The sequence below is a fragment of the Arachis duranensis genome, chromosome 1 (assembly GCF_000817695.3).
Source record: "Arachis duranensis cultivar V14167 chromosome 1, aradu.V14167.gnm2.J7QH, whole genome shotgun sequence".
Lineage (NCBI taxonomy): Eukaryota > Viridiplantae > Streptophyta > Magnoliopsida > Fabales > Fabaceae > Arachis > Arachis duranensis.
This window is the reverse complement of record NC_029772.3, coordinates 103,897,459-103,910,132: the sequence shown is the minus strand read 5'-3', so window position 1 is coordinate 103,910,132 and position 12,674 is coordinate 103,897,459. Positions and strand designations below refer to the sequence as shown.

The 12,674-nt window shown below is 30.1% G+C and overlaps 1 protein-coding gene across 1 annotated transcript; it reads right to left on the bottom strand.

Moving 5' to 3' along the window:
* Positions 1 to 2,790: 2,790 nt before the first annotated feature.
* LOC107468472 (zinc finger protein ZAT9-like) lies at positions 2,791 to 4,597 on the bottom strand. The gene has a single exon (XM_016087781.3). The coding sequence runs from the start codon at positions 4,381 to 4,383 to the stop codon at positions 2,911 to 2,913; it is 1,473 nt and encodes a 490-aa protein (XP_015943267.1). The 5' UTR covers positions 4,384 to 4,597; the 3' UTR covers positions 2,791 to 2,910.
* Between the last annotated feature and the right edge of the window lie 8,077 nt (positions 4,598 to 12,674).

Genomic DNA, 12,674 nt, shown 5'->3' with positions numbered 1-12,674 from the left:
ATAATATTTCTTTTAATTTTATAGTAGAATGTGGAATTAATTAATAAAGGGTTATATAAAAAAATGATTTTTCTTTCACATTATTAAACAACATAGTTAAAGGAAAGATAAAATATAATAAAATATATATTAAAAAAAGATACATAAGTACCATTAAATAATTTAAAACAAGAATTTCGTACTCTTTGAAGAGGTAGAATCTCTCATTCTCTCTTATATCATATCATATTCTTTGATCATGCAATCATAATAATATGAAGAGTGAAAACAAAAGCAATGACGCTAAGATGGAGAAGTAAAAAACCTGCAAAATTGGTCACACATATTTGCTTCAAAATTAATAAGCTCATGAAGACTCCCATTTATTTATTGGCAACCAATCTTAGATGATGGGTGGTTTGTGTTGTTTAGTCTTTTATTATAGTCAACCCTAATAATCATTATGATCGGTGATCATAATTGGAGTGTGGGAATATACTAGGGGTGTTTGAAATGTTTGAAAGAAAAATGAAAAATCCATGTTATAGGTAATGCTATTTTCTAGTTGTTTTTAGATAATAATTGTAATTTGTATCAATTTTAAACTTTCACGTTAATTTGTATAATTCTACTTTTATAAATTATTTTATAAAATTATTTCTTCCTATTTTAACCATTTTTTTATCAAAAATAAAGAAATTCGAACTCACAACCTCTTAAATGAATATGAAGAGACTATGTCATTTGAGTTATATCTCATTACCCTCCCTATTTTAACCACATTAATCCTCAACGAAAAAAACATTACATTTTTCTAACACACTTCATATAGAATGGTTCATAGAATAAAACATTTTTAAGAAAAGAATGATGACATTCTTAATCTTAACGTGATAAAATAAAACAGCAGTTGCAAGTGTGAGGAGTGTTGAAGTTAGTCTCACATCTAAAAAAACATGAAAGAGTGAGGAGTTTAAAAGATGAGAGACCCATTAACTTGACACCTTAAGGTTTTGAGTTGGATGTGGTGTCTTCTCATCTTATGTTCTCTCACTTGATTCCTCTCCGAAATCTCTCCGATCGTCGAGAGCTTCCCATGGTTAGCCCAATAAAATGGTATCAGAGCCGATGGTTTAAAATACAAAAAGTGCAAATCTTTTTAAAAGTTAATTTGTTATTTTGTATTAAAAAAATAAAAATAAAAATAAAATATTCTAAATTTTAAATTTAAACTATTGATATAAAATATAATACTGAAGAACTAAAATTTGTCTAATTAACAAAGAAAGGAACGGTCTTTACTTAATAGGTAAGGAGGAGCACATTTCCTTAGTAATGAATAGGTCATAATATAACTAAACGTAAAAATAAATTTTTTGTCACTAATATTCAAACTGAAAATTAAAATCATCTTTAACTTTTTTTAAAAAAAAAATTGTCTTTATTTTATTTAAAAAATTAAAAGACAAAGGGGTCATTTTAAAAGAAGGACCATATTGAATTGTTTCGAACACATTAAAAATACTTTTAAACCGTATTATTTAATTTTTAACTAAAATGTTAAGAATCAAAACAATGACCTACTAGCATGTATCAAGCACACTGCCACATGTCCAAATAAATCTATGGTCCAAGGAGCACATTTGATTAAGAGATCATTTGATCTTTAACATTATTGATTTAAAAAGACAAATTACAGTAAAGATCGCCCTGCCATAACAATTATAGGAATAAAACTTTCAAACTAATTCCATTGACTCTTAAATATTTTAGCTGTATTTAGAAAAGAGATTAAAACTAAAAGATAGAAATTATAAGATAAAAATTAAAAAATAAAAATAAATAAAGTTTTTATTTTGTATTAGACGAAAAATGTATTAGACCGAATGATGTATTAGTATCATGTTTGGTTTAAATTAAATATAGAAATTGAAAAATAAATTTAAAATTTAAAAAGCTAAATAAGAATATATTTTAAATAAAACTCTCTCCTCCTAAAAATTTTTTGCTGTGTCTTTATTTTTTAAAAATACTAAAAAGACTAAAATTTTGTATATGAAAACTAAAATTTTAATTTTTGTCTCTAATCATTAAATACAATATTCAATCCCAATATCTCAATCTCAATACAATTTCAGAAAACAAACACGGAATAAATCGACTAAGGTGCCAAGCCCAAGTATTTTAGCCATTTATCTTTGCTTTGATCCCCAAAAACTTTATAGTATTAAAAGTTTAAAACTAATCTTGTTATATTACTTCTTTATAAACCATAAACCATTATCTATGGAGACTTGTAAACAAAAAACTCTTATGCAATAAAAATTAAAAAGGGTGATCTTTAACACTTAACACTTTTTGCTGAATTAATAGCAAGCTGAAAAAGTTCACATAGTTACATAGGCATATGTCCCTATAAGTCTCATGGCCCATGAATAATTAATGATATTTGGTATTGAGGGAGTACACACAGTAATTAGTCATAAAGATTTTTATTAAATAACAAAAGTAAGGGAGATAGATAGATAGATAGATAGATAGTTAGATAGATGGATGGATGGATGGGTACTCAGGTTTTTATGGTAGGTGACTAAACAACCACCTTTGAGTTCACATGCCCTTTTCTTTGTATGTAATATAAAATAAAAATCTATCCCAAAAATTTTCAACTCTTCATTCAAGTGCACAACCACTAAAAAAAATATGAAATATGATATCAGAAGGACTATGCATAAAATTGAACTTAAACTCTATCACACCATCCAATTAATTGTCCCACAAAAGTGTACAAAAAAAAAAAGTAGCTGAAAATTCTAAAGATATCAGAAACACCTCTTAAAGTGTCTAAGAAGTAAGAAGACATGAAAAGAATCAATCAATGGAAAATTGAAAGCATATATGTCTATACAATTTTGAATGTAACTAAGAGATTTAGTTAAGAGAGATAAGTCCTAGCAGTGGTGCCTCTTCCCACCAATGTCTCTTGTTATTATTAGAATCAACATTGAAACTGTTGTTAGTTTCATCCTCTTCAGTAGTAGTAGCCGCTGCTGCTGGAACATTCAGATCCAGCAAATCCCTAACCCTAATTTCTTGAACTTGTTCTTCTTCCTGTTCCTCAATTTTGGCAGTGTGAGATCTCTTGTGTCCACCCAATGCTTGTCCAGAAGCAAAAACTTTCAGGCAAATTGGACACTCATGAACTTTGTTTACCTTCTTTGCTGTCTTGTTATCTTCTTCTTCAGCCTCATCATCATCATCATCATCATAATCATCAAAACCAAGTTCTTCATTCTGTAAACTCTCAATTTTGTTGTTAGGAGAGAGTTCAGTCTCAATCTCAATCTCAATCTGAATGCTGTTATCATTGTTTGAACCAAAGCATCCCTTAATCTTCTTGTGACTTGCTCTATGCCCTCCAAGTGCTTGATAAGAATGGAAGATCCTCTTGCAAGTAGTACACTCAAACTTTCCCCTCTTATTAGCCGAATTCGAATTCGAACAATCCGAAATCTTCTCCTTGATTGAACTGTACTTCTTGCCATGTTCAAATCCATCATCCTCCAAATCCAAATCCAAAAGTTCTGCGCTGCTTCCTACTCTTCCAACCTCAGAACAAGCATTGATCTTCATCATCTTCTTGTCCTGAATTCTAGTCCTAACAACCGAAGAAGACTCAACAAGAGAATGAACACCACCATCACGAGCACTCCACCAATTACCAACATCTCTACTAAGCATCATCAAGCTCATAGCAACCTCCTCTTGCTCCTGCTCAATCTCAACCTCAACCTCAGCCTCAGAGTAAACAGAACAAGAAGTTTTCGCAGCGAAACTAGTCGTCGAAGCAGAAGCAATGTTATACCTTCTTGTTGTTTTCCTCTTTGACCTTGTTCTCCTTCTTGGAGGAGCAGCAGTAGTGGCTTCATTATCAGATTGTGAATCCATTACAAGAAGCTTCTTCGTTGTCCAACAAGAATCTTGATCAGAGGCAGAAGCAGAAGACGAGTGGGAATGGCGTTTCATGTGGCCAAACAAGGCCTTCCAAGAACTGAACCCTTTTCCACACTCTTTGCAAAGCTTGTCACACATCAACAAAGAAGAAAAAGAAGAAGAATTGTTGTTGTTGTTGTTGTTGTCTTCACTATTAGTTGATGAATCCGCAATGATCCTCCATGTCTTCTTGGGATTCTCCCTCAAACCATAGCCACTGCTGTTGTTAGTGATTGTTCCAGCTTCAGATGATGAAAGCTTCTCTTTCTCTTCGGCTTCATGGGTGTTGTTGGTCACGTGAGACCTCATGTGACCCCCTAAGGATCTTCCACTAGGGAAGCTCTTGTTGCAGAACTTGCACACGTGCCTCATCAGTTCTTGTTCTTGATGATGATGATCTTCTTCTTCCATTCTTGAAGATGCTTAAAGACAGAAACTTGCGGATCAGGGAAGGTAAAAGACAAAAAGGGTGTGTTAAGTTGTTGGAGAGTGAATCAGAGAATGTGAAAGAACGGTGAATTTATGGACCCAATAACGTGCTTCAGATCACATCTCACTGCAAATTAAAGAAAAAGATAGAGAGAGAGAGATTTAAGGCACAAAAAGTGGGAAAAGAAAATAAGAGAGAGTAATAAGTAGTATTAAGCAAATTTCCTATTACTATGTTACTATAAGCTAAGCTTCTTTCTTTGGTAGTAGTTGTTGAGTTTCTAAGACAAGAAAAAAATAATAATAATAATAATTAAATAAAGAAAAATATATAAAAAGATTAGAATGATGAGTTGGAGATGAACGAGGCCAACTTGCCTTATATTTTTGGATGAGAAAAGAAAACCATGCATGGAAGCAAAGGTTAAAAGGGAGATGACACCACGTGTACCCTCTACTGATGACTCTTGATCCAACGGCATAAGGTTTGTACACGTCAGCATGTGCCTAGAACCTAATAAAACTAACTCCCTTATTTTTTCTTTCGAAGTTCAAACTATTCCAGTTTTGTCTTGCTATCAAGGAAGGAAATGCCAATGCCAAATTGCCCATGTCTTACACACACACTCTCACTTCCAAGTTCCAAGTGAAGTAAAACTGTGAAAGAGTTCCACTCTCTGGCCGTTATTCTCATGTACTTTCTGTCAGTGTGGGACTACAAAAATAAAAAGTGAAAAAAAAAATCCAAGTGGGTCATTGCTCTCTATTCCATTTGCTTGCTTCATAGCCCAATCAGAGCCTCTTGCTATGCCCAAATGTTTTTTGAACTAGTCCAATTGGCCGCGCGTTGCGCGGTAATAACTATTAAAAAAACGGAGATTATCCATCAACTAAATCAAATAACATGAATAGATTAATCAGTTAATAGTCAAATTTATTCTTAAAAGATCATTTATTTTTTAAATTAGTTTTTAAATAATTTTTTTAGTTAATTAGTCCTTAAAAGATAAAACATAAGTTAAATTAGTCATTCGATTAGTTAGATAATGTCGTCACGTTAGGTGCCACGTGGTAGATTAATGCCATATGTCACAAAATGATTGGTTGATGTGTCAGTTCAGTGACACCTAGCACGCTACGTGTCACTTAACATATAAAAAAGTTATTTATAATCAAAATCAAAATAGTCTCTAAAAATTCAAACATAAGTCATTTTCATCTCTAAAATTTTAAAAGTTAATCAAATTAGTCTTTATATAATTTTTTTATTTTTTCATAATATTAAATTTAAAATATTTTTTAATAGTAATAATTTTAATATTATTTTTTAGACCTTAATAAATAAAATTTTTTACACAAAATAATAAAAATAATTAAATTATTATAAAATTATTTTGTCATTTGCATTTTAAAATTTTACATTTTTAAATTGTAATCTTTTATAAAGTTATCTTATGACGGCGTAAACACCATTCATAAGATACATATGGCAAAGCGAGTTAAACACGGGAATCATTTATAATGGACGGCGGAGATTTTTATACTTGAACGTATAGAGACAGTCAAATATAATGAGTACCTCAAAAATGATATATTTCGCCTTGTTTTCTAGATCTTCTGCGGTCTATATAGCAAACCATGGCTCCGGCTCATGATAGTTATCAAGCTGACCGTGTTTCAACCACTGAAAATATAGTATCTAGACAGAAAAAGGGGATAAGCTATGCTCTACAACATAAATGACATGCTCATTTTACTAATAGTCATTGAATGCATCTTACCAGCATGACGAACATACAGCCTTTGCATGTTTTGTTCCCTTTGAGCTTATACTTCTCAACTGCCACGTCCAACCATTTTAGAGCTTGCAACGGCCAGTTGAATCTTTTGGGATCAGAAACATCCAAGACAGGGTAAATATGCCATGGCGAAATAACCTGCTGTGTTGTAGGGCACATGAACTTTTTTAGTACCATTAGTATAAAATATCTCCTAAATTCCATTCTGTCTGATTTCGTTGCCACAGGACAGCTGTATATCAAATTCCGGAGTTCAATTGTTGTCCGTCTATGGAACCTCTTTTTTATAGCCACGTGGGCCGAATTTTCGACATCCAAGGATGAAAATGGATCGCCTACAACATGTCCGTGCGTCAGTCCAAAATAAACTATATATACATACTAATATTTGCACAAATATGCCCATGGCACACTAATTAATTCGAAAAATGGAACTTACCACAAGACGGAATGTCGAAAACCCGCCCGATTACCTCGGCATTGAGGCGGATGTTGCCAACGTCGACTATCAAGGTTCTTGTCTCAACATCGTACGATTCAGTCAGATGAACTATGATGGCCTGCTTCACAGCCCAATCCAGAACAAGCCTCAAGAATCCGAACCCAATTTCATCTATCTCTACAAGCTTTTCAACCGTGTTGTTTTTAGTGAGCTAGCTCATCATGTCATGAATGTAGCTGGGCGAGCATTGCGACTCTAATAATTTTTATCAATAACAATAATAGCTGTAAGTCACAAATAGGATCATGTGAAAATACACGTTGATAACAATAAATACCATTTTACCCTTTTTTTTCATTTTGATTGGCTTTTCAGCAACACAAAGTGGTTTTTTTATAATCTGTAAATAATTACTTTTGGGTGAATATTCACACAAGCTAAAATTGCGACATAATCACATTCAAACTAGATAACAACATATAATAATTCAGATAGATTCAAACACCTCTACAACACACTTATTTAGACATGTAAATTCCTACTTTTTTTTTTAATCTTTCTCTTTTAATCCGTTCAATATATAAATAATTGCATTGTGTATAACATAATATATATATCACTAAATTAAATAAACTATATACAAGTAGATCGTTCAAAACCAAGAAATAATGCCGTTTTTAAAACCCACACACTTCACTAAATCGAATGGAAATCTAAACTTTTCGGCTAGTAAATAGTTTTAAATTTTCTCATAAAAAAGGGGACAAAGGCAAGAATTATATTTATTATTTAACATCAGTTTAATATAGTACATGCCACTAATGTTAAAGTTTAGTGTTTAATTTGTTTTAGTATCTTACCAATGTTGATTATGTTATAACATCCACATACATATTAAAAGCAATATATGTTTATCATGATCAGAAATATATACACAAAAATCTATGGAAAAAAGGGCCCTGTTTCACAGTGTCTAGTTAAATTAACATATTGCGCATGTGTAGTTAAAATTGCGACATAATCACATTCAAACTAAATAACAAAATACAACAATTCAGATAAATTCAAACAACTTTCCAACACACATATTTGGACAAGTAAATACACAAAAATCGATCAAGAATCATCCACATACATATTAAAAGCAATATACGCCTATATTTATCACAATCGAACCCAATTTTATTCCGAGAAAAAAATCAACGCACTGAAAACTCTGTTTTCACGTATTTTTGGCCAATTCAAAAAAAAGAAAGTAACAAATAATATTTGTGAAAACCCAATTTAAATCCTAACTCAAACCTCTAGCTGTAATTAGAGGCAACATCCTATAAAATGTTAGGTATACACCATATGAATGGGTCATTATATGTGTAATCATATATCTGAAATCTAATATAAAAATTTAGTCCACTTCATTATCAAAGTGATTAATTATTTCGCTAAAAGAATATGTAAATTATACTCCTAAAAATCTACTATAATCAACCCTTTCCATTAAGAAAAAAACTTACAACAACATGGCACTTTCACACTACGTTGTTGTTACTGCTACTTTCCTGCCAATAAATTAACTAAGAAACACCTAATATTAGAGAAAACCCAATTTAGAAGCAACATCCAATAATTCGTTCAGTATACATTATATGGGTGTGTCACTACATGGTATGATACAAAATCAAGTAACATCCATTAGCTTCATACCAAAATCAAACAACACCAATGATTAAATACTAACTGATTAGTACTGTTAGGCGAGGCTTCAAGGCGCGAGCAGGAGAAGTACAATGATGCGTTCTTCAGAGCAGAGTAGGGACGCTTTAATGACGCTGCGACAACGACATGTAGAAGCAGCGGCGCACTGTGGGTGAGAATCAGACCCTCCCGATTGCTCGCACGTGGGCGGAACAACGGCGCTGCGGTAGTCTGGACCGAACCTCTGACGAACGCGGCTGGTTGCACGTGGACGGGATGGAGGCGTTGCGGCATTTTAGGGTGAGCTTCCGAGGCTGGTTGTTGCCCGCACGTGGATGGATGGAGGCGCTGCGGCGGTTAACGGCAAACCTGGTTGTGAGGCACTACCGTGGATAGTTTTTGAATGCTACTGAGGTGAAACAGTGAAAAAAAGAAGAGGGGGTTTAGCTAGGGTTAATTTTGTTCACCTGGAGTTAATTTTAGATGTTTCTTGTATGGTAAAATGGGTTTTGGGATCTATCCCAATAGGAGTTGATAAGAGTTGGCTGAACCCTCTCTTAATTCTCTAATAAAATTGTATAATTAATTGTATTTTTAATTTATAATTTTGGTTATGTTATAAAACAAGATGAAGATTTAGCTTTGTCAATAAAAGACAAAAAGATTGAACATAGTAAAAATTCTTTAACTATGACTATGGAGGAAGAGTAGTAGATTTTGAAAGCATTTATATTTCTTAATTTATTTATATTCTTAAAAATTAAAATTGAAGTTGAAGTACTTTCTTTTTTGTTTTTATTTATGCATATTATAGACTTTGATATAATTGTTATTGGAATTTTTCGTTATATTGATTTAGAACTAGAAGTTATTGATATATAATTAATAATTGTCATTAGAGTTTTTATTGAAGTTTTTCTTTCTCTTAGATTTACTAATTTAGAATGTAAAGTTCTTTTCTTCATGCCATTACCATTATTTTTTAGTTATAACTTATGAATTTGATAATAATAATTAAAAAAATAGAAAAAAATTTGGTTTGAAATGACTTGTAAAACAGTAGACTAACATAATACGAATACAGACTTTTTTTTAAAGTAGTCCATATATATTGTGAGTTAGTTTAGCTTGGTCCGTTAATATTATTTAGTCCGTCGTAGTCTAGGCTAAATAGACCGAGATGTCCGTACACCCACCTATACATATAAGCAAGATAATGAGAATGTAATTGTTAATATATTGTCCAGGAGGTATTCCTTAATCACTATCCTTACTTTTAAGTTGTTAGATTTTAAGTGTATAAATGATTTGTATGCAACTGATTCTGATTTTGTTTCTATATATGCTGCTTGTGAGAATTGTACAAATAAAAAATTCTATAAACATGATGTTTCTTTTAGAGGTCATAAAATTTGTGTACCTACGTGCTCATCAGAGAATTGGTTGTTAATAAATTACACAGTGATCGTCTAATGAGTCATTTTGAAATTCAAAAGACATTAAATATTTTAACTAAGCATTTTTTTTGCCTCATGTGTGTAAAGATGTTGAAAAAATGTATTTTAAATGTGTTACATGTAAGTAAACTAAATCTAAATCCTTACCACATGGGTTATATACTCTTTTTTCTGTTCTTACTCATTGTTGAATTGATATTTCTATAAATTTTGTGCTGAAATTACTTAAGACTATGAGAAGTAGAGATAGCATCTTTGTTGTTGTGGATAGGTTTAGCAAAATGATACATTTTATTGCATGTCATAAAATTGATGATACTACACACATTGTTAATTATTCTTTTAAGAAGTTGTTCGTTTGCATGGTATTCCTAGGTCCACTATATCTGACTCTGATGCTATGTTTCTTAGTAAGTTTTAGAGGATCCTATGAGATAAGTTAAGAACTAAACTATTGTATTTTATTACTTATCATTTAGAAGTTGATGGACAAATTGAGGTGGTTAATAAGACATTAAGAATATTTTGCGTGTTATGATAGGTAAGAATTTAAAGACTTAGAAAAAAATGTATGTCATTTATTGAGTTTGTTTATAATAGTTATATGTATTCTTCTAATGGTTATTCTCCTTTTGAAATTGTCTATAATTTTAACCCTTTGACTATTTTAGATTTAATGCATCTACTTTTGAGCGATCTTATTACTTAAATGAAAAAAAAAAGGCCGAGAAGGTTAAAACAATACATAAGAAGGCTTGTGACATGATTGAAAGGAGGAACTAGTCTACAACTAAAAAGATAAACAAGGGTTGAAAGCATATAATCTTTGAACTAGGAGATTGGGTTTGGATTTATTTGAGAAATGAGAGGTTTTCTATTCAAAAAAAAAAAAAACTTGATGTTAGAGAAGATGGTCCATTCCAAGTACCAAAAAAATTAATGATATTAACTATAAGATTGATCTGTCACGCGACTATAATATTTCAACTACTTTCAATGTTTTTGATATTTCTCTTTTTTGATATGGATTCAAATTCGAGAATGAATATTTTTGAGTAATAAGAGAATGATACATGTTCAAGAAGACAATTTGAACATCCAAACACAAAGGGACAAAATGAAGAATTTATACTTTTTGAAGGTCTTATCACTAGAACACGTGTAAAGAAGTTCAAGAAGAGTTTTAAAAATTTGACAATACCTATATATGAAGAAATACATCAATTGTTAGTCAAGAAAGAAAAGACAATGTGCACTGGGTTAAGTTAAGACAATAAAAAACCCAAAAAAAATTTTCAAGTTCATTGGAAGCACAAGTCTAGCATTAATTTCGAATTTATTTGGTCTATATTTTAATTTGATTATTGTTAGATTTGTTAAAAGATTTGATTTAGTTTTGATTTGTTACTAGTATTTTTAAGAGTTTAAAATTTAAATCAAATATGATCTGATCTAATAAAATTAAATCTAATTTAAATTAGTTATTATATTTTTAGTAGTTTAAATTTAAATCAAATATGATTTGATAATATAAAAAGATCAAATTAGTAGAATTAATTTTGGAGTCATATCTTTCATTTAATTTCAGATTTTATAGTTTTATTTTAGAAAAATTTGACCCACATTAAGATTGATCTATTAAGAACTTATTTAAATATTTTTTGTAAAATAACTTGAACACTGTTGCTAAATATTTTGAATTTACTTTATGCATGTTTTCTTATGTATATACAAGTGAAATGAGTGATTTATTTTATTTGTTGTATAAAAAAATTAAATGATGAAATTATACCATTTAAGATAATTTTTAGTATTATTTTTTTAAATTTTATTTATTTGATGTAGGTTGTAAAAGATAAATTCTTTAAGGTTTGTTAAAAAAATCCTTCCAATGACAGAACAACAGATTTTTTTAAGAGGTCTAATTACCCTTATTTTTTTGTTGTTTCCATTATATCTTTTGTTAATTGTTTTGTTTCTTATCAATATGGTTGATAAATCAGTCATTTGCGTAGTGTTTGATGAAAAAACAGAGACAGAAAAATTGAGGTTAAGTGATAAAAAATAAAAAACAGAAATTAAAATAAATTTTAGTATTTTATTTAGTGTAAAGTGGGAGACAAAAATTAAAATAAGAATGAAATTCTAATTTAATTTGTAGAAAAGATAAAATTAAAATTAATTAATTGAAATGAAGATATTTTAGATATAAAATATTATTAAAGTTTTAGTTTTCATCTTTAAAAATTTTAGTCCCCTGTATTTCTACTTTTTTGAGATACTGAATATTAAAATTTTGAGAACAGAAATCAAAATTTTAATATCAGTCTCTGAATCAACAAATATAATATTGATCTCAGTTTTTTAATCTTTATCTCAATACTTCAAAACAAACACTTTTAAAATGATTAAAATAGCACTTTCATTTTCTTTCGTAGGTGATTAGATAATAACAAATAATAACAATTTCGTTATAATTTTAAGCACATATGTTATTTAAATACTTTCTGGCGGTTGAAAGTTGAAACCTTACAGTAGTTTTAATTTCCTTTCGAAAAGAATTCAGTAAAATAAAGTGAGTGAGTATCTTCACACAGATTTTAAAAAGATTATGCTGGATGAGTGGAAACTAAGGGTAAAGGGAAAAAAGGAAACCATAAACTTATAGATCATTATTACTTATTGAGATATCATATTCATTCTTATTTTGAATTTATAAGCAGAGTTAACGGATATTATTATTATTATTATTATTATTATTATTATTATTATTATATAGAATACAAATACACGTAAATAAATTGCGATAAATATTGTTTTAATTTTTATTGTTCGAAGTAAAAATCAAAATCGTTATTAATATTTTTTTAAATTATTTTT

What these genes read in the sequence shown, in the direction of transcription:
- LOC107468472 (XM_016087781.3), bottom strand. Translation starts at nt 4,383, where the DNA reads ATGGAAGAAGAAGATCATCATCATCAAGAACAAGAACTGATGAGGCAC.